We start from the raw sequence: 22,423 nt of genomic DNA on the forward strand, positions 1-22,423 counted from the left end.
AACATTTTTGCCTAAAGATAGAGTTGTACTTGTACAATTAATAACAACCGTATGGAGTGGACAAGATATACATAGGGTCACGGTATTGTAAAACAACAGGCCTACATAGTTGAGTTTAAAACCGGAAGTTTACTGCAATGGTACAGCGAGGCCATTCTACATTTTGGTAACTATAGTGATGCCTGGTCAACGACTGCACCCCCATTGTTTCGATGATGAATAATCTAGCCAAAGTGAGACCAGTTTGAAATTTAGGCAAACTGTTACTACAGAGCCTGGTCAACGAGCACATTGTTTCGATGAGGAAAATGACCTGCAACCACTGAACCATCATAGCTATCACACCTTAAGTTCATAACATTCAATAAAACCCATGTATGATTAACGTGTCGTCAGTCAATAGCATCAATGGTATGCACTTCAACGCACGCAAGAAAAATTCAATAATACAATATTATTGAAGTCATTCTACGTTGGGACACTTTGACTAATATAAAAACTTAAACTCGTGTGACCATGGTGTGAGATGATTTTTTGTTTTAGAATCTGCAATCGAGCGGCAGGATACCTCACGCAGTGCAAGTTCATGGACCACCTCAGCGGCTACCTCTCTCCCTAGCATATCGCTATCATATCACGGCTGGAGCTCGAAGGCTACACCCGGGCCCAAAAAGCCGATGGTCTCCGCACCACACCGTTACGGCATTTTGACTCCGTAAATCTACTTGTTTGTGCGAAGCATCCTTCTGAAAGCATCTGAAGCTGTACGCACATTACAACAGTAAATTACAAGGATTGTTGCATCAAACCGGTAACCGGGCAAAGCTCGTTCCACGAGCCGCATCTTGAGACCCTACTCGATAACGAAAAGGACGTGGGTTCGATTTCTGGCCGGGTCACCTTGTGGAACCTCCCCAGTCTGAACACCACACTACATGGCGGTGGATTTGTACAGGCCGAGAACATAGCCAAATGATACCTCATCTTTACGAAGGGAAGATATTTCATTCCAATTCAAAACTCACAATTATTTCCACAACTCACAAGATCATATCTGCTATCAAGACACAACAATTCTCTCTCTGCAGTTCGGTGAGTGTGCATCCACCGTAAAAAAGACACCAACTGAAATGAGACCAGCTGTAATTTTGGCACTTTTCCCGTACTTAGTCCTTGCACTTCGTTCTTCAGTTCATAATGAATCGTCCGAAGATCCCGTCTCTGCGGCAGCTGCAGGGTTGAACATCACCGGTACCACCATGGGACACGGAGCCGTGACTCTCCCGGTCAAGGTACCCCTCTACATCGGGGGTATGTTCCCCTACCAGACGGACCATGTGTTCGGCCGGGTGGAGGAGACGGTGAATGCCGCAATAGACCACGTCAATAATCTGGACGGTATACTCGATGGATATGAACTACGGATAAGAGGAAACTGGACAGAGGTAAGTTGCTTTCTTGTGAGAATATTTGTCACATCAAAATTATATAGGCAGTATCAAAGGAACATAAATTTCATCCCCCCCCCTCTAGTGCAAAAAACAACCACAGACATGGGTTCGAATCCCACCTTAGTATTATGCCTGTGATTTGTTTTCACAGAACTCGGGAAAGTACGGAGTATACAGTGCTTAACACACATCGGTGAAAGGGTGCAACCAAATTAATAACCCCATGCATGATTTTTAAAAGCAATATCTTTTTCCTGGCACAGCGTTTCGTGGCCGAGTGGTCTAACGCATCGATAGTTCTTACGGTCGACTTGTCTATACAAAATGTCCTTGGCCTAGTGGGGCATAACTGACCTTTATATTGCGCGACACCTATACTCATTACAAGAATTAACAAAAATACAGAAAGACAAAAAATACAAACACACAAACAAATCAAGTAGGAATTAAATGTGTGAAGTTTATTTAAAAGGGAAGGTACACGTTTGGTATTAATTACTCAAGACAGATAGTAACTTAAAAACTGACTTTGTAACGAGCAGAGCAGCTGTTGATAGTATAAAAGATTATGAGAAACGGCTCCCTCTGAAGTAGCATAGATTTTGAGAAAGAGGTAATTTCTCACTTAAATAATAACAGACGTTTAGCCAGAAGTCTTCTATTCCTACCTGAGAGCACACAAATTCGTCCAACAGGGTGTTTTTTTCTCTCAACATTTTCTCGCAACTTCGATGACCAATTTAGCTCAAATTGTCACTGGCTTGTTATTTTATGCTTATGCTGGGATACACCAAGTGAGAAGACTGGTCTTTGACAATTACCAGACGTGTACCTTCCTTTTAACCCTGTAGTCCCTGCACCGCCCGAGTTTGCCGAAATGATTTTTCAAGATTCTTGCAGTAAATTACTGGAATCATAGTTCAACATTTTCAAGGCTGATTATTTATAAATAAATGCACAATTTGTGACCCTTTCGGCGATATTTGTACAAGTCCTCATGGGGAGGGGGGGGGGGGGACACCAATAATTCCCCTCGTTAAACGCCTGCGGTAATATTTATGGCGATTATTTTTGTATAACGATAAAATGGACACAATCATTAGCTTTTCAAGGCTTTTATCTGGCACAATGCTGATTATTTGCGAAGGCGTTAGTTTTCGACAATATCACCATAAATGATAAATACAGTTTCCTTTGTGTTTACTAATGAGCGTTTGTTGTGTAAGAGCTAAACTTAGTTCATCATCATTAGCTTCGACAAGTCAACTGTGAAGGGATGAATCAATAATGATCTATAAAAAACTAGATGAATTCACCAATGCGTAGACCTACTAATGACTATCTAGTTTTATTTTGATATTTCTTTTTATTCTACAAACAAAAGCTAGAGCGAGGTTTCCTCCTACCGCATTATACAGTGTATCACTTTAGGTGGCTGGGCGGTCCAGTGGCTAAATGGTTAAATACATTAAGTGTAGGAGATTGTCTAACATAGGTTTTCTCGGCCAATTTCGGAAAATGAGCAGCCTATTTAACCACCAAGCTATTCTTTTTCGCGCAAAATCAAATGCTACTAAAAAGGTTAATTCGATTTCGTTTTGGGCTTAGTCAAAATGTAATGTTGCGTCATTCGAATTAACAAAATAATCATTCAATTTAACAATTCATCAAAGCAGCATTCAAATTCGCAGACGCTGCTTGAGGCGTGTGTCACGAAAAAGAATGACGCTACGCTAAATTGAACAGAGTGCTAAAGGAATTTGACTCGACCCAAAACGAAACTGAATGGCCGAATTCTGAATTTGAAACGCAGTAACAACTGGATAGGCAAAACAGCTTTAATTCGAACGCATGAAAATGAAATTGATTGCTCATTTTGCCGAATTTGACTGAGAAAACCTTTACAAGGAGGGATATTATTTCATAGTTTTGGAGCAGCGTACACAAATGCCCGACCAACCAGGGTAGCCCTTGAGATTCACCTGGTTGCTATCTTTTCACCAATTTCTGCCTCGTTTTGTACTTCATATTTAAACCCTAACATTTTGCACCCATATTAATGCAGGTATCTTCACATTACCCCATCTCAAGCCAAGTAATGGGTTTTAATAGATTTAATATTTATGTTCGAAGGAGGCAGGACGAAACTCTGCCATGTCAGCATCCTTTATTGGACTGTACACAATTTGTCTGTCAAATGGTAGATAAAACCAAATTATAAAGTTTAATTAGTTAAGCAAACAAGCTTAAATTAACTCAGCAAATACATAGACTTTTTATTTTAACAACACATGGTAGGCATACAACACATCATTGGAAATTGCAAAACAAACACTTATAACCTATAGACAAAACCTGTTAGCATTGACAACGTGACAACGTAACAGAGGGACGTTGCCACCAAGCGGGTCCCTCTCGGCAGGGGTTCAAGCATGACGTTGAAAAGAAAAAAAACAACACCAATCTATGACCCTACCTTTAAAGGGTATAATGTACTTTTTCCTAACAAAAACACAATGTCCACAGATATACATTAAACTTACACAGTTTGGAGATTATGATAGTAGAAAGCTTCCCTTGAAATTTTAGTTACTGAGATGCTGTAGTTTTGGAGAAATGAGTAAAAGTAATAATTTTCGTCTCAGTTTTAGCATGTAAAAACGTATTAACCAGTTATGCTATGGTTTTGGTATAATATCATAATTGGTTAAGGGGATTTTACATGCTAAATAACTTTGGTCTCATGAGACCAAAACTATTTTTTGACTTGGTTTACTCATTTCTCAAAAACTACACAACCTTAGTTAGTTTATGCACGCAAAATAATTATTGCCATAAAAACTTACTACACCTGGAAATGAGCAACGGAGAGCTGTTGATGTATAAAACATTGTGAGAAAAAGGTAATTTCATACTCAAATCTTGAGAGGCTTCAGGCCCGAAGTCTTTTAATATTTTTTTATGCATCTATTAAAAGCACACAGATTAAAGTTGTGCAACAATTATTTTTCTCTCTCATTATTTAGTGCAACTTCGATGACCAGTTGAGTAAAAAAATTCCCAGTTGTGTTATTTTATGCATATGTTGGGATACACCGAAGTTGTATACTGGTCTTAATGATTGTGTCCAGTGTCTTTAAAGACAATGGACACTGATTGTCAAGGACCAGTCTTCTCTCTTGGTGTATCTCAACATGTGCATAAAATAATAAACCTGTGAAAATTTGAACTCAATTGGTCGTCGAAGTTGCGAGATAATAATGAAAGGAAAAAAAAACACCCTTGTCACACGAAGTTGTGTGCTTTCAGATGCTTGGTTTCAAGACCTCTAAATCTAATTCGGAGGGCTCGAAATCAAATTAGTGGAAAATTACTTCTTTGTCGGAAACTACGTTACTTCAGAGGGAGCCGTTTCTCACAATGTTTTATACTATCAACAGCTCCCCATTACCCGTTATCAAGTAAGTTGTTATGGTCATATTTTTTTTCGTATATCATTGGAAATGACTCTGAAAATCAATGGCAATAAAATTTGTGTGGTAAGAAGTAGCAGCTATGAATAGTATGATGCATTTTGAAAAACTTTTCACCGTGAAGTACTACGGTTATGAACATTGATATCGCTCTATATCCCGAAATTTTAAGGCCGAGAAGCGATACTGTCAGTAAAGTTTCTCAGATTATGTATTGCAGTACCAGATTTTTCTTCCTGCGTTGACAAAACCGCTACAAATTTTTGCAATTATCTCAAAAACGCTACCATTTTTACAATTATAATATAGAATTGAAACATATAGGGTCCAACTACCGAACGTATACAATCCCTTTAATGTAGGTTTTTATTTCTTAAGTAAAACGAGGAGACTCTCAATGAAATTAAAAAAACTAAGCCCCGTTTTATTAACTCAAATTATTGGTAATTGATGCCAATGGCACAATTAGTTTTGACAAAGCCAATTTCATTGATTACTGTTTTGTTTTAATTGTCTTTCCATAATAAAAAATGCACTCATAAACTTGTATACTTTACCGTCATGGGCTGTTGTGTTTTTTTGTTCTCATTTATAAACGAGGTGAAATGGTTGGACTTGGTCGATCATACATATATTGGTTAACATGTTGTTCCATTGTGTATGTAAAAGTGCTGCGCAATTCATGGCTGTAAAACATAAAAGGGTAATTTATAAAACGGTCATTACTTATTGTACCCATCCCAATTACAACATTCATTGTTGTTGTATAAACCTGCTACTGATTTCAGGAGTCGTTGTCACTGGGCATGCCTCAGTGGTCTTGCGGCTATCGACATTCTGTTTTAGAATGCAGGGTTGCGGGTTCAAGTCCCTCCTGAGTGGCAACACTTTTAGAGGAGCTGCGGCTAGCCGGTTTTGGTAATGTTGGTGGCTGGTCGCTGCCGAAAAGCGGGCATCCACCAACTAGGGTCATTACCACGCAGTTATTGCCAATAAAAAAAAAACCTTATTCCTGATTCGACCAGAAAAAACCTCGGTGAACGTCTTCAGAAATTGTGGTTTTTAACGGTGATTTTCAAACTCAATGAGGTACCTTGTAATGTTTAATCTTTGACAGGGTAAACCGGACCTAGCCCTGCGGCTGTTGCATGACTTTATTTATGTCGACCCTCCAATCCTGATGTCATGGGGCCCAATGCTTTCCAGCGATGCTGTCGTCGTCAATGAGGTCGCGTCCAAGTACAACATCATCCAGGTACTAGTTGCTGACTTCTGTGGTGCAGGAACACACTATAATAGATTTCCCCGTTTTGTTACTGTTGTAAATTTTGCATTTCCAGTTATAACTCAATTTCTGCTCTAACATGAAGAATGTCAAGTCGTAGCCGAGATTTGGTGGAAAGTTTCCCATCTTCATCTGGTGCTCGATAAGGCATGGGACACCCCTCCTTTTGTGCCTTCATTGTGTTCTGGGAATGTCAATAATTATTTTGAGGATTGTAGTGGGGGTGCAGGGGGTAACTTCTGTATCACAAAAACATTCTTGTTTGTGAAACGTCCCCGTCAAACTCTAGCATACCATGCCAACATGCCCGTTTTCCAACACGAACAGTATGCTTTTCAAAGTAAGGCCGGTCTTCTCACTTGGTGTATCTCAACATATGCATAAAGTAACAAACCTGTGAAAATTTGAGCGCAACTGGTCGTCGAAGTTGCGAGATAATAATGAAAGAAAAAAACACCCTTGTCACACGAAGTTGTGTGCGTTTAGATGGTTGATTTCGAGACCTCAAATTCTAAATCTGAGGTTTCGAAATCAAATTCGTGGAAAATTACTTCTTTCTCGAAAACTACGTCACTTCAGAGGGAGCCGTTTCTCACAATGTTTTATATTTTCAACCTCTCCCCATTACTCGTCACAAGTAAGGTTTTATGCTAATAATTATTTTGAGTAATTACCAATAGTGTCCACTGCTAGCTACTTCAAGTTTTCCGCAACATAAAACAAAGGACGACTGTTTTAAAACTCAGTGTACAGTCGGTGTTCTAGTACATGGGCCACAGTCATGGCTACACATTGTTTGTGTCCCTTTTTCATGAACAATAGTTTCAAAACCACTGCTGAAGCAGTTATCTAGATAGCCATGGCGGCCTTACACTTTCGTTTTGCACTACGGTGTTCCTGTGTACAGAGAAAGAGTCCTATATAGGGCTATTATCTAATGGGAGACTTTCTGGGACGATAGAGGGCAGCAGACTTACCGGGTAAATCCATTGTTCTCAGAATTATGCGCATGTTCAGAACTACGTAAACAATGGAAATTTACCCGGTATGCCTGCTGCCACCTAGCGTTGGAAAGTCTCCTATTATCATTTATAAAAGTTTGAATGCCAATGATGGATAAAGAGTATTTTATATAAGATCTGTAAATAGTTACTCAATATCAATATTATGTTCATTTTGGTGTCTTTGTAACAAAAAGTGTACCCATGACTTTGGCTGTGCACTCTAGTTGTTATCACCCGTGTCACCCCACTCTTTCCTCGTTGCAGGCAGCCTTAGCGATGGTTCCCCCGTCACAAACTCTAGCATACCCAGTACATATTTTCCAACACGAACAGTGTGTTTTCAAAAGTAAGGTTATACGACAAATTCCACTACCGACTTTGCCTGTTCAGTGACATAAAATATTAGTTTAAAACTAAATGCTCTAAATTGTATCACCCAACTCTTTCCTCTACTTTCTTTGCAGGCAACCTTAGCTAGCTCACCAACCATTTTGGACCATTCTCGTTTTCCTCTCACCATTCGCCTTGGTATAAAGGAAGATGATCTAAACCAACCTCGGCTGGCTCTAATGAAGAGAATGGGATGGAAGAAGGCCGCTATTGTATTCGAAGACATTGAGTACTTTCGCTCGGTAAGTTTTCCCTTGCATCAAAACGACAGTGTTTTGACGCTGCATATTCGATGTGCGGACATTGTGAGAACAAAAAGATGTCCACGTATAATACCGTTATCACGCTGCATCCATCTTGGTCATGTTCCTTGTATCGAATAACTATAATGAATGCCAATAATCATTTTGTAAATGTGAACCAGACTATTTTGTTCTTCCAGTCTTGGTTTGGTTACATTGATATCAATGGGGAAATTAAAGACGTCTGCACCATGATAAAGGTCTTTTACAAGGGACTTGAAACACTATCATGTGGACTTTATTGAGCTCTGTTTTGCAGTCTGTGGACACTCCTCTGTTATGTACACTTAAGGAAAATCCCTTTCTTCAAAGTGTGTCAGTCCACATAGTGTTTCAAATCCCTACACAACAATATCATGTGACTGATATCCTACTCACTTTTGCTAAGCAGAGAAAATAGTCGAAATTTTCAAAATCTTGGACACCAGCATCAAGCAGAGACTTAGCTGAGAAGGCACGTTGGGGTACTTACCCTTCCCCCATAATGCCCAATAAACAATATAAGGAAGTGTGTCAGTCCACATAGTTTTTCAAATCCCCACACAACAAAATGTGACTGGTATCTTACTCACTTTTGCTAAGCAGAGATTTTCTGCTTATAGGCAGCTCAATGAAATTTCGCCTAGTCGACAAAGCAGGATGGCAGGTGTGATGTTCTTGGAGTGGGAAAAGGGCCAAGCATTGATTCCCTATTTGAAGTCTTGTTGTTATTATCCCCCTTGCTGAGGAGCAGACACCCCACAGACACTCGATGGGTATCGACCAAGGGATGAACAATCTAGGCCAACAGCGTCAAGAAGAGGCGTAGTCGAGGAGGCATATGGGGGCACTTACCCTTTCCCCAATAACGCCCATGTCTCCAAGTGCCTCTTTTTGAAATATTGAAATTCGAAATTAAAAAGTAGCAGATTAAAATGTGTTAAAGATTACACAGTTGTGCGTTGACGCATATTATTATAGATACCAAAGAGAGAATTCAACACCAAAGTGTGTTAAAATAACGCCAATACAATCGTGTTGGCAGAAAGTAGTGTTATTTTAACACTTTATCTATGTTGTAAATTTAATTATATTTTGGTAAAATCTATTATTATGACATCCATTGTGTCAACTTGAACACCCCAGTTTCGCAGTGCATGATTGTGTTTTGTTTTACCGCCACGTCATTATAGACCTTTATCATGGTGCAGCCATCTTGAATTTTTTTCATTGATAATAATAATTCATTCCCCCAAATCTTCAAAGGACAGCATGTCTTTGGTTTTTAACAGTGTTTCAGGTGGAAATACTTCTCAGGAGGATGCGTGTGGGAACTTTATAATCAGTGAGCTTTCAGATAGAAATATTTCTCTGGAGGATCGGTATTGGTATGAACTTATAATTATTGAACTTTCTTCAGAGGGATTTTTTTTCCTCTTGCGGATTGCTTGTGGTGTGTACTTTACAATTATCAGTAAGCTTTCAGATGGAATTATTGTCCTGTAGTATTGTTGGGCTTACTGGTGTAAGCTTACCAATTAGTGGGCTTTCAGAGGGAAATATTTCTCTAGAGGATCGGTAGACCTACTGGTATAAACTTTAGAATTAGTGCGATTTTATTCGGAGGTGAATATTTCTCTGGAGGATCGGTACTGGAGCGGTGTGTATAATTTTATAATATTACCAGTGGGCTTTCAGAGGGAAATATTTCTATGGAGTATTGGTAGGCCTACTGGTATGAACTTTAGAATTAGTGCGATTTTTTCAGAGGTAAATATTTCTCTGGAGGATTGGTACTGGACTGGTGTGTACTTTATAATTATCAGTGAGCTTTCAGATGGATATATTTCTCCGGAGGATCGGTACTGGAGCGGTGTGTATAACTTTATGATATTACCAGTGAGCTTTCATATGTAATTATTTCTATTGATGGATGGTACTGGTATACACTTAATATAATCAGTGAGTTTTCAGAGGGAAATATTTCTCTAAGGATCGGTAGGCCTACTGGTATGACTTTAAGAATCAGTGAGCTTTCTGTAGACGGAATACTGCTCTGGAGGATCGGTACTGCACTGGTTTGTACTTTATAATTATCAGTGAGCTTTCAGATGGAAATATTTCTATGGAGTATTGGTAGGCCTACTGGTTATGAACTTTAGAATTAGTGCAATTTTTTCAGTGGTAAATATTTCTCTGGAGGATCGGTACTTGACTGGTGTGTACTTTCTAATTATCAGTGAGCGTTCAGATGGATATATTTATCTGGATCATTGGTATTGGTATGAACTTTATAATCAGTGTGCTTTCTTCGGAGGTAAATGGCTGCGGCATGCGCCGTAGCACCTTGTAAACCCGTATAAGGTGTTACATAATTGGGTCTCAGAATTTATCTCTGTAATAACCTACCTTTCTGAAAGTTTGTATATCTCAGCGCCTTGAGTACCTTGTTTGGTAGATACGTGTGCTACTATATAAGACTTTGATATTATTATTATTATTATTATTATTATTATTATTATTATTATTAAATATTTATCTGGATGATGGGTACAGGTCATGTACTTTAGAATCAGTGAGCTTTCAGAGGGAAATATTTCTTTGCAGGATCGGTACTGTGCTTTATTATCATTGGGCTTCAATGGGGAAATATTTCTCTGGTTGATAAACTCCGAGAGTTTTCAAATGAATGCTGTATAGTAGAAGAATTGCTAATTTGCTAATGACCGATATTACACATGTATCTTTTGTTACAGAACATTCTTGATCTTGAGGACACGTTGACTAAAGGAGGGGTAACCATACTGACTGTAGAGGCAATCACAGATAAAGACCAGCATCAAGCGCAAATTAAAAACCTTCAGGTGAGTCCATTCGATGAACTAATTTAATTATATTGGCGTGTCGAGCGGATAAGAACACCGGACTCAAAAGCTCGGGTGTTTCTGATCGACAGAGTGTGGTTTAGTAGTACAGTAAAGAATCCCTACTTCACCGCGTGGGTTTTCCCTAAAATAATTCTCTGTGGCGTAGGGAGTATTACATCCACAACTTATATTGCTGCGATCTTCGGATGGGACTCAAAGCCGTATGTCCCGTGTGTTGTGTAATACACGTAAAGGAACACATATCATTTATAAATGCAGTTGAGACGCCCTTCGGGTATATAAAGCGCTATATAAATATCGACTATTATTTTCAAGAGAAGTGGTTCGCCCCGGTTTTCATAGTTGGATTGGCTGCATATCGCACCACAGCCGATTGTGAACCATTACATGGTGCCATAAGGTCTAATTTAAAGGCAGTGGACACTATTGGTAATTACTCAAAATAATTATAAACATAAAACCTTACTTGGTATCGAGTAATGTGGAGAGGTCGATAGTATAAAACATTGTGAGAAACAGCTCCCTCTGAAGTAACGTAGTTTTCGAGAAAGAAGTAATTTTCCACGGATTTGATTTCGAGACGTCAGATTTAGAATTTGAGGTCTCGAAATCAAGCATCTGAAAGCATACAACTTCGTGTGACAAGGGTGTTTTGATTTCTTTCATTATTATCTCGCAGCATCGACGACCAGTTGAGCTCAAATTTTCACAGGTTTGTTATTTTATGCATATGTTGAGATACACCAAGTGAGAATACTGGTCTTTGATAATTACAAATAGTGTCCAGTGTCTTTAACACGCCGCAGCTCCACATATAGCTTGCAGGAAATACAAGATTTTAGGAATTTGTTTAAAACTTGGAAGTGGGAGGTCGCATTAGCCAATGAATGAGGTATCGGCCTAATACACAATTTAGGAGCAGCGTATGAACATGCATGGTCTCCAGGCCGCTTTCCAATTTGGAAAATACAGGGTTAATCCGCCATGACGGGCACAGGTTGCAAACATAAATTGCGAAGGACGAAAGGATGGTGGGAAATCTCACCTCAAACCACACTAACAGTTCCTAAATGGAGGGGGTCATTGTTGAATGTTTTTGAAAGAATGAAAATATTGATTACTTTTCCTTCCTTCGACCCCCATCAGAATCACGACGCAAGGATCATCTTTGCCCATTTCTACGAGAGGCCGGCCTCGAAATTCTTCTGCGAGGTAAGTAGAAACAAAAACATCCATTTATATATTAATTTGCAACTCAAACATCCCGAAGTGTATGTAATTGGATTGCTGCTTTCCATGCTCTACTTCCATTGTGCTCCATTGTATCATATTCTCCTTGTGCCTTGATACACATAACAATAGTCTCCATTCATAACGTTATCATGCGATTCACGACTCGTATATATAAATAGTGAAATGCGACGGAGTCAGGTGTTGTGTACAAAACGACCCGTGGAAAGAATACGAGTAATATTAGTTAGATTTACTGCAGCCATGTGAGTTGGTACAGCACTCCACACAATACTAAAACTATTGTCTCCATTCAAGACATTATTACGCGATTCATATTGAATACGCGATTCACATGACTCGTTACTATAAATAGTGAACGGCGACAAAATCAGGTATTGTGTACAAAACGACCCGTGGAAAGGATACGAGTAATAGCAGTTAGATTGACTACATTTCCCAATGTGAGTTGGTACAGCATTGCACACTATTAGAACTACCCATTCAAGACACTATTACGCGTTTCATTTGAACACATGACTCGTTACTATAAATAGTGAACGGCGACAACGTCAGGTATTGTGTACAAAACTGTTGTGTTCTTACGTCGTCAATATTGGTATTAGGGACTTTTCGTTTTCGACGAAGGATGGTTCTGCGACGGTTGTTCAGCTAAACGTTGTCGTTTTCAGCACAACGAAGATTCATCCCAAGTACTGTCATAGAAATTGAGGGACGACCGTCCTCAAAGCCGACGCATGCGCAGATGACGCCAAATGTCATCTTTACCGTCGCAGAATCATCCGTCGTCGAAAACGAAAAGTCCCTAATAATAGACAAGGAAACGGATGTAACGTTGCGTCAATTCACGTGGTTAAAACAAGCAAAACAACAGAGCTCTTGCGTGAAACAATGACATCATATTCTATAAATAGATCACTGAGTCTGCATACACTACAAAAACGACACGTGGGAAGTCTACGAGCAATAGACAACTAGATTGTAACTCCCCCCCCCACACACACAAATCTGCAGGGTGAAGGTTGTTCAAGACTGAAGAGCAATGCCAGTGATAACAAACGTGTTACAATAATTAAGGACGATTGACGTTCGTAGAAATGTTGTTACGTGTTCATGTTTTGATAGTTTTCTCCGAATGTTTAATTCGTAGAGTGTGCCCTTAATAACAACTGCTATACTTGTTATAATTGTTATAATTGTTATAATTGTAGATATATTAGATTACAATTTCCTTACCAAATTTGAAATTGTATCGGAAGAGATAGTTGCAGAAAAAACCAAAGCGATCAAATGGGAATATCAGTAATATTCGTTTACTTTATCCATCACAAATATACTGCCATTATAATATATTTCAACTATCACAAGTTATACCTTTTCACAGCGCAAAAAGCACATCGCACAACCTGTCAACACAACATCGAAAACAGTTTTTACATAAAGACCCTTATGAAAGCCGTGCATTCAGACACATTTTGCAAATTGACAGTGGCGTAGTTCTTTGTACCCGTGCTTTTTTCCACATTTTTGTTTATTATGTTTGCCATCAGTCTTCTTACACATTTTTGGAATGTGCCGTAGGCCTAATTGACATCAGAACAACAGTATCCCCAGGTGTCACTTCTTAAAGGCACTGGACACTTTGGTACCTGCTCAAAATAATTGTTAGCATAAAAACCTACTTGGTAACGAGCAATGGAGAGCTGTTGTTAGACATGGTAGAAACAACACTTTTATGCTTAGAGGAACACGTTGCCTTGGATCGGTCGAGTTGGTCTTTGAAAAGCATTTGTAACCGTTTGTTACGAAATGCATATGGGTGGAAAGATGTTGTAAAAGTAGAATACAATAATCCACACAAACATTCCTCGAAATTGCGCGGTTTTCCTTTTAACTTGTCGACTAACACGGTCAGCCATTTATGGGAGTCAACTTTTTGACTCCCATAAATGGCCGACCGTGTTGGTTCGCAAAGGAAAGAAAAACCACGCATTTTTGAGGCAATGTTGTGTGGATCATTGTATTCTACTTTGTATTCTTAAAACATCTTTCTAACCATATGCATTTTATAACAAACGGTTAGAAATGCTTTTTATAGACCAACTCGTCCGATCCAAGGCAACGTGTTCCTTTAAAATTAGTTTTAGCAATTGCCAAAAATGTACAGTGCCTTTAATAGCACCGTAGTTTCCGTTTGCATTCGATCGTCCGCATGCATTTTGATGATATGCCACTATTTGTGAGATAGTCTGACTTGGAAGTAAAAACACACATATACGTTGACTGCGTGTGTACAGATTTTATCAGAACCTGGTAGTGTCATGTTGTGTTGTTGTGTCTACCATGACCAAATTTCTCAGAGCAGGAAAAGTAGCTAAGCATAAAAAATTGTGCTTACCAAATTAAGGTTACCAGCCAAACTCCTTAGTCACATTTGTGACTGGTATCCTGCTAATTTCTACAAAGCAGAAAATTATTCAGAAATGGTTTCTGCTTAAGCAGTTCTATTATGGGCCCATGATCTCAAAACGGCTCATGGCCTGTTTTTGTTTTTGAATAAACATAGGAATTATACGCAATGTAGAAATTATTTGGAAATATATTGGCCGGGCATGGGAAATCACGCTTTGGTGGGCAGAAAACTAGGTCATGCTATAAATAGCAGCTATAAAATAATATTGATAACGTCATAATTGAACTGGGGCACGAATCTCATCAATCAACAGGTTGTGGCTTTATTAATTGGCCAATATAGTAGCGGGTGGTCTTAACTAACGAGCCTGAAAGCACGACTTTATGCTTTAACCATGCGCGCGCAATTCTAAAAACAGTTGGACTTCCAACACATTTAAGCATGATTTTTATTACTTATAGTTTGTTTATATTTAGAACCCAATGTTAAGATACTCATGTGAGTTTTCACGCTAAAACCATTTGAGCATGGGGGGTGTCAGAATGATAAGCATGTTTATCATTTGAACAAGTTTAAAAAGTGGGTACAACAATATGTGTTTAAAACTCTCAACACCAATTTAATAATAATAATAATAATAATAATAATAATAATAATAATAATAATAATAATAATAATAATAATAATAATAATAATAATAATAATAATAATAATAATATCGAAGTCTTATATGACACACGTATCTACCAAACAAGGTACTCAAGGCGCTGAGTATATACAAACTTTCTGAAAGATAGGTTATTGAAGTGATGAATTCTGAGACCCAAGTATGTAGAACCTTATAAGGGTTTACAAGGTGATACGGCCTATTTAGCAGCCACAGCCAGGAACAACGGGCGAACCCCTTCTCTTTTCGATAAGCGCATGCTTTTACATGCGTTACACACCACATGGGACCAACGGCTTTACGTCCAATCCGAAGGACGAAGCAATGGTTAAGTGTCTTGCTTAAGGACACAAGTGTCATGGCTGGGGAATTCGAACCCACACTCTGCTGATCAGAAACACCAGAGTTTGAATTCGGTGCTCTTAACCACTCGGCCGCGACACTTCCACGATTTTACATTGTATATTATTATTTTCCTTTATTGGTTTGGATGTTTTCCCCGTAGGCATCATTCGAGGTCCTAATATAAATTTGAAGGTCAACTGATGTTGATGTTTTGATGTTACTTTCAAAAGTGTTTGCAGTTGTTTCGTACTGGGGGAACAATATTAAGTGTCATGGCGGGGATTCGAACCTTGACATTTTAGTGGACTCGGCCATGACAAAAGCGCCAGCCAGTTTGATGCTCCACACACACTGCTCGCACGTCAGTTACTATTTATAGATGTCACATTAATGTTATATCTGTATACTTAGAATTCTAGAAGTTGTAAATCAAAATCATCCAGGTCCCACTTAATGATTAATTTAAAATTATGAAATCATACCCACCTAAGAAAAAAAGAAAAAAATAATAATAATATGGAAAGGTTTGCAGTAACGCCATAATGACATCTCTAAATGAGTTGACGTTTCGATCAGTATGCTCTGAGCATGAATTAAATAATAATATAAGTTTGATTTTAAATTTAAAAAAGCTGGTAGGGCCTATTATAGATTCGAGAAAGTCATAATGGCTTTCTTTTAAAGTAGGCCTACTGCACGAACAAAACCAAAGTACAAACAACCTCCAATTATAAATAGATCAATCAAAACTAACACAAATAAGTGTCGGATCCAGATATTATCCCACGTCCATCAGCAATGTATAAACAAACAATTTGCATGTTGCACGTTTTTAGTGCATTGTCTGTGGGCATTATGCAGAAAATGTGTTTTCTTTTCGAAACAGCACCATCTGTTAAAATCCGTTCAGGGAAAGAAAGAGTAAAACACCCTACCCCAAAACAAAACAAACACATGAAAAAACAATTGGTCCGTGCAATTTTAACAATACTATTTATGCTATTTTATTTATGGAACCAGATGCCTCACAAAATGAATGTACATAACCAAGCTCAAGCCTGAGGACTATGTACACAAGGGTGCTTGCAATGTGGACCAGAAACACCAGTGTTAAACCCCTAACGCTTATGCCCCTTTCACAAGGGAATAATTGAGCCAGGGTCCCTTGTAATTTGTAGCAGGGTGTAAATAATGGTTGTGTGTCCAGGGTCCCTTGTAAAATCTTGTCAAACATTTCTACATAATTTTGCCGTGTCCTACTTAAAGCTTGCAAGCCCGAGGAAACATGTGAACAAAGGTGCTTGCTGCGTGAACCACAAACAACGTGGTCAACTTCTATTCCAGGGGCCTATTATTACACATTTCTAGAGGAGAAAACCCAAAACATAAGCTTAAGGCAGGGTGTACTTTTGGAAGTTACTTTACAAGTTAAAGGCACTGGACACCTCTGGTAATTGTCAAAGACCAGTCTTCTCATATGCATATGCATAAAATAATAAACCTGAGAAAATTTGAGCTCAACGGGTCGTCGAAGTTGCGAGAGAATGGAAGAAAAAACACCGTTGTCGCACAAGTTGTGTGCTTTCAAATGCTTGAATTCGAGACCTCAGCTGAGGTCTCGAATTGAATTCAAATATTTTAAAGAGAAATAACTTCTGCCTCAAAAACTACGTTACTTCGGAGGGAGCCGTTTCTCACAATGTTTTATACTTTCAACAGCTCTCCATTACTTGTTACCCCAAATTAAGTTTTTATGCTAACAAATTTTTTGAGTAATTACCAATAGTGTCCAGTGCCTTTCAAGATCATAAATACTTGGCGAAGAGCACTTAAGAGCTGTTAATATTACAAAACACTGTTATAAACGACCTCCTTTACAGTAGTTTTTGATATAGAGGTATTTTTTCACCACCATTTTTGAACCTGGGGTAGTGGGAAAGGCTCGGCTCATGAAGCTTTTCCCATGCATCTAAAAGCACACAATTCTATATGCAACATGGGTGTTTTTTCTTTCATTATTCTCTTGCAACTTCGATGACCAATTGAACCCAACTTATCACGTACCCGGTGTGTTATTTTATGCATATGTTGGGATTCACCATGTGAGTATACTGATCTTAGATATTTACCGAAAGTATACACTGCCTTTAAAGGCACGGTACACTGTTATGGGGTTTATGAAAGATGAATTTTGACAAGATTTTCTTTCGAAAATGCGACTGTGCAAGATAACATACGGATCAGATAGGACAGTTTTGATTATACAAACAATAAATGGAACTGTAGCGCATGCAATGGAATGCATTTTGATGTATTTTATCTGACTTGCTCTATTATAGAGGCAGTATATGGAAGTATACGAGGCATGCCGTTTTCTTAATTTAAATGGTTCACTTGATTTGATTATCGGTAGTAAACCTTGAAAATATATAAAAAAATACAGAGAGAGGCCAAGTCAAACCCATAGTTCATTTGCAATGTAATTCCACTGTCGATAGAAACAACATGGTCTTGTTGACAGTGTACGGTGTACCGATGCCAGGCCACTTGGGCTGTTTATGCTGGTTGCGCGGCTACAGCCGAGTGCGGTATATACACGACCGAATGCGAATACACTGGAGTGCGTTTCGACTGAGGGACTCTGATGGTTTTAAACACTTGAGTACATGAGCTTTTTTTTCTTGAGTACATGAGCTGAGACATTAAGACATTCTATATTTAAAAACCCCGAAATGTGGGGCTGAATGGATGGGTCAAAACAATTTCTAAAATAAATCTAAATCTTGTATCATTGACTATTCTGAATGGCCCATATTAGCCCCCAAATAATATCACACTTGCCATGATATCCTAAGCTGGACCATACCACACACCACAGAGGGGTGTCAATTAACAGGGATGTGTTCAGGAGGGACAGCAAGAACGCAACATCCTTTGTGTGCAAAATCGGTGTGTAAACTGTCATTGGTACACATTATAAATTGTAAAAAAAAAAAAAAAAAAAAAAAAAAACAGCCAGGCAATGCCTTCTTTCTTGACATGAAATAATTGAACAAAATGCACCCGCCAAATCCTCTTAAGGACACTGTACACTTTTGGTATTTTGTTAAAGACCAGTCTCCCACTTGGTGTATCTCAACATTTATGCACAAAATAATAAACAGGTGAAAATTTGAACTCAATTGGTCATCGAAGTTGCGAGATAATAATGGAAGAAAAAAAAACCACCCTTGTTACACGATTAAGTTGTGTGCTTTTAGACGCTTGATTTGGTCTCGAAATCAAATTCGTGGAAACATACTTCTTTCTCGAAAACCACGTTACTTTATACTATCAGCCTCTCCCCATTGCTTGTTACCAGGTAAGGTTTTATGCTAATAATTTTATTTGAGTAATAACCAATAGTGTCCAATGCCTTTAAGCAGACAAAAAAAACCAAAAAAAAAAACCAATCAATACGTGGACATGTAAGCACCACACTTATACAACATTCAAAACATATCATTTTATAATCGTAGAAGCATCTGCTGAAAACGTGACTGAAACACATTGCACCAAAAAGCTGCCTCGCTGTAGATTCTAATCATTTGAGCAGAGTTGCCTTTGTTTACGTGAAAAGACAACCAAAAAAATCACCAAGAAAAAAGCCCAATATAAACAATAAATAACAGCACCAACAAGAAAAAAATACGAAAAACTTTCAAACCAAAACCTTTATTTAAAGTTCCAATTTGAAATCTCATGGACTATAACGTGCATAACACAAGACAATTTCTCAAGAGAATGAATTCCTCTTCCGAAAAATCATAAGTTGAAAAAAAGAAAATAATCCAGCACTCGGTAAAAGCTCAGAATTCCATGGACCTTCAATACCGGATTTCTCGATAAGTCGGACCAAGATATTATCAGCGGAGCTTTTCTCTGAAATAATATCTTTTTGTCCTCTCCCTGAGTGGTTAAGCGTTCAGGCACTTCGCTTTAATGTATGATCTAATCGGAAATAAATGGAACGATAAGAGTTAACAAATAAAGAGAAGTCGAAGGCTGCATCAATTAATCTTTTTACATTAACAGAAACAAAGAAATATATTAAGTGGGGCTTTGAAGATACCGCCGCCCTTCAATGGCACAATAGCCTTACTCGAAAAGAAGAAGAAGAACATTCAAGAAAAACAAGTATCAGAAAACGGGATGAAAGTGTAAAAAGAGGCCGACAACGGACGTGTATTCACATCCTAGTATGAATTTGAATCTTTGGAATGAAATACATCTTCTCAGTTTAACCGGAAATGATCTTAAGAAAACATTATTTTTGAGTGAGGCTCTTTTACCACGGAAGGGCCGCCCGGTTTATTGAAAGAAGAAAACATACATCAATGTTTTGCAAATGAAACTAAATGCATTCCGCTCTGTCGTTCAATAAACACACCATAATGGCAGACCTGAACTAAGCCAATTAAAAATCATGCGGTCTTGTTTTATGTGGAAACTTCTCAAAACCTTGACTTTTTTCAAGGATGTTGAGCATGTTACTTTTGAAGGTGTTCGGGATATGCTTTACGATAACCAATGACGCTCATGGCGTTGTAACATACAGTATATCCTACTATACAAGATTGGACTATGTTTGAATCACGAAACCTACTCCTTTTACACATATAGCGAAATATGCTGCAAATCAAACTTGGAAAACCGGGCGAACCCCTTCTCTTTTCGATAAGTGCACTGGGTTCTTTTACGTGCGTTTATGCACACCACATGGGACCAGCGGCTTGACGTCCCATCATGACAGTCAAGTTGGTTTGATATTGGATATTGAACACTCACATAGGTTTCTACAGCGAATATTAATGTTGCTTTTATATCAAATAACGAAACTTTTCTACAAGGTGAACATTCACTGTACAAACCTGTTCAATATCGTAATATCAAACTAATTTTACTGTCATTAAGTTGGTTCAAACTATTAGCCGATCATGAGAATGTTTAGAGATACCAGCAGCTGTTGAGACTCTGTGGTATAACCATAGAGTAGGGCTCATATTTGAAATGTTAAAGTACAATGTTTTAAAGGAAACTGATCATTACGTAAATGCGAATTACGTTAACTTTTACGACATTCGTGTGTAGGCCCACTCCTTTCGCAATTCAGTCCGACTGTTCTGCGGCCCATAAAATCTGAAGCCGAATCGATAACGACCCGGGAAAGCTTAAGGTGTTCAAACGTGTAAAATACATAATATAACAGATACAAAATAATAATAATCTTGTATGTACAATAAAGTGCTACCCCCTTAGTTTACCTTTCCGGGTGTAGAAGCTGATCATAAAGTGAGGGTTTATACAGAATTTCATCATGTTTTCCACATGCATGCTTTCCCAGCGTATGTATGGCGAGTAGCTTAAATACCTCATGCCTGTCTCGTCAGATTCATGAGCTATCGGAATTGTGTGAGCTGTTTTTGGGATGGATTGGTGTCACTTTTTTAAGGCACTTTTTTCTGAATTTTTTTATGGACCGTCTTCCTGGCTAAAATGAGGACGCCAAAGTAAACTGTGTACAGATTATAACATTTACTTTATTGTGTAAAAGTTTCTTAAATATTCTCGTGAGACTCTGTGACCGAAGTGAGGAAGGAGTCTAAGTTTGTTTTTTTAATTCTTAAATGGACTCAATAACCGCAGTATGATATATACGCATCACATTCAATGTTGAGGCATTAATATTTGGGATTGTTGTCATTTTTTTCTGAGGTGTTTTTACGGAATTTCTTCATGGCTCAAATGAAGACGACACAGTAAACTGTGGATAGATGATGTTCGTTTTTTTTTGCATTATCAAGTTTCTTGACTAATGTTCTTACGAGACTGTGCGGAAGGGTTCTAAATTGGTTTATATTACGTGAATATACATAGCTGTAATATGAATGTACGCAGCACACGTATTGGTCTGCTTCAATGTTCATCTTATAGCCTTGCTCAAGGCAGTCGAATTATTCACTCCGAAAAAAAAACAAAAAAACACGCCGCTGCAAAAACCCACCTTTACTGTGCGTAAAATGTGTGTGAGTAACCACATCGCACGACACGACACGACAAGACACCACACCCCTTGTACGCTATCCGCATGCCTACGGCCTCCGCATGCGGGAAAGTGGTACGAGTGCGGATGACTTGTGCACAGTAGTCATACGGTGGGCGTTGAGCGATGTGACAGTGTATACGGTTGGGTCGTGCGGTGTGACTGTGATGCTGTGTGAATACGGGTGAGTTTACAGCGGCGTCTTTTCGGAGTGAATAATGCGACTGCCTTGAGCAAGCTACTTAAAGCCAAGCCTTACCGAACCTAAAATGTATCCGATTCGGTCAGATTAGCTGCTTCACTGCGGCTAAACCGGAAAACACGATCGAGCACACAAGAACACCAGTGCTCTACCAAACGCTATATAAGTTTGGCCTAATCAAACGCTGCTATAAGAATTGCATTTATTACATCTTTTTTAATCTCACTAAAAGGTATATCGTCTAAAAGCTTACGGCCCTCAAATAATCTGGATTCTGAATGGTTGGATCAATGACGCTTGGTGGCGCTATGACTCCTCCAATAACTCCACGTGCACATCAGAACAACTGGAAAAGGTTTTGCAATACCACCTTGCACTCCATGGGTTCTACCAAGCTGCTGACGTAGAAAGGATCGACTTCGGAGGAATAGTAAGAAATAGTTGACGTACCTTTTGATGTTAGTTATGCCCTTACAACGATTTGTGTTTGCACTGTATACTCAGTGACCTTCCTGAGGCATATTAGTCGGGTGGGATTCGAACTCAAGACCTCTGTAATTATAACAGCTAGACCACCAATAATGCTTTGTTCAGGATGTTCTGGGCCCAATTTCGTAAAACCTGTAAGAATTAAAAATTGCCAAGCACAGACAAATCCTGCTTCAAATCTTGCTTCAACTCCATAAAGTTC

General features: G+C 38.6%; 1 protein-coding gene across 1 annotated transcript in view; it reads left to right on the forward strand.

The window, feature by feature from the left end:
- Positions 1–909: 909 nt before the first annotated feature.
- LOC117288529 (gamma-aminobutyric acid type B receptor subunit 2-like) overlaps positions 910–22,423 on the forward strand; it is a 34,997-nt gene continuing 13,483 nt past the window's right edge. Inside the window, exons 1-6 of the mRNA XM_033769422.1 lie at positions 910–1,445; positions 6,042–6,179; positions 7,678–7,845; positions 10,641–10,748; positions 11,919–11,984; positions 21,965–22,162. Of these exons, the coding sequence (XP_033625313.1) occupies positions 1,131–1,445; positions 6,042–6,179; positions 7,678–7,845; positions 10,641–10,748; positions 11,919–11,984; positions 21,965–22,162 (993 nt within the window). The 5' untranslated portion in view covers positions 910–1,130. The remainder of the gene's footprint in view (positions 1,446–6,041; positions 6,180–7,677; positions 7,846–10,640; positions 10,749–11,918; positions 11,985–21,964; positions 22,163–22,423) is intronic.

Source organism: Asterias rubens, chromosome 3 (assembly GCF_902459465.1).
Source record: "Asterias rubens chromosome 3, eAstRub1.3, whole genome shotgun sequence".
In the NCBI taxonomy this organism is placed as follows: Eukaryota; Metazoa; Echinodermata; class Asteroidea; order Forcipulatida; family Asteriidae; genus Asterias; species Asterias rubens.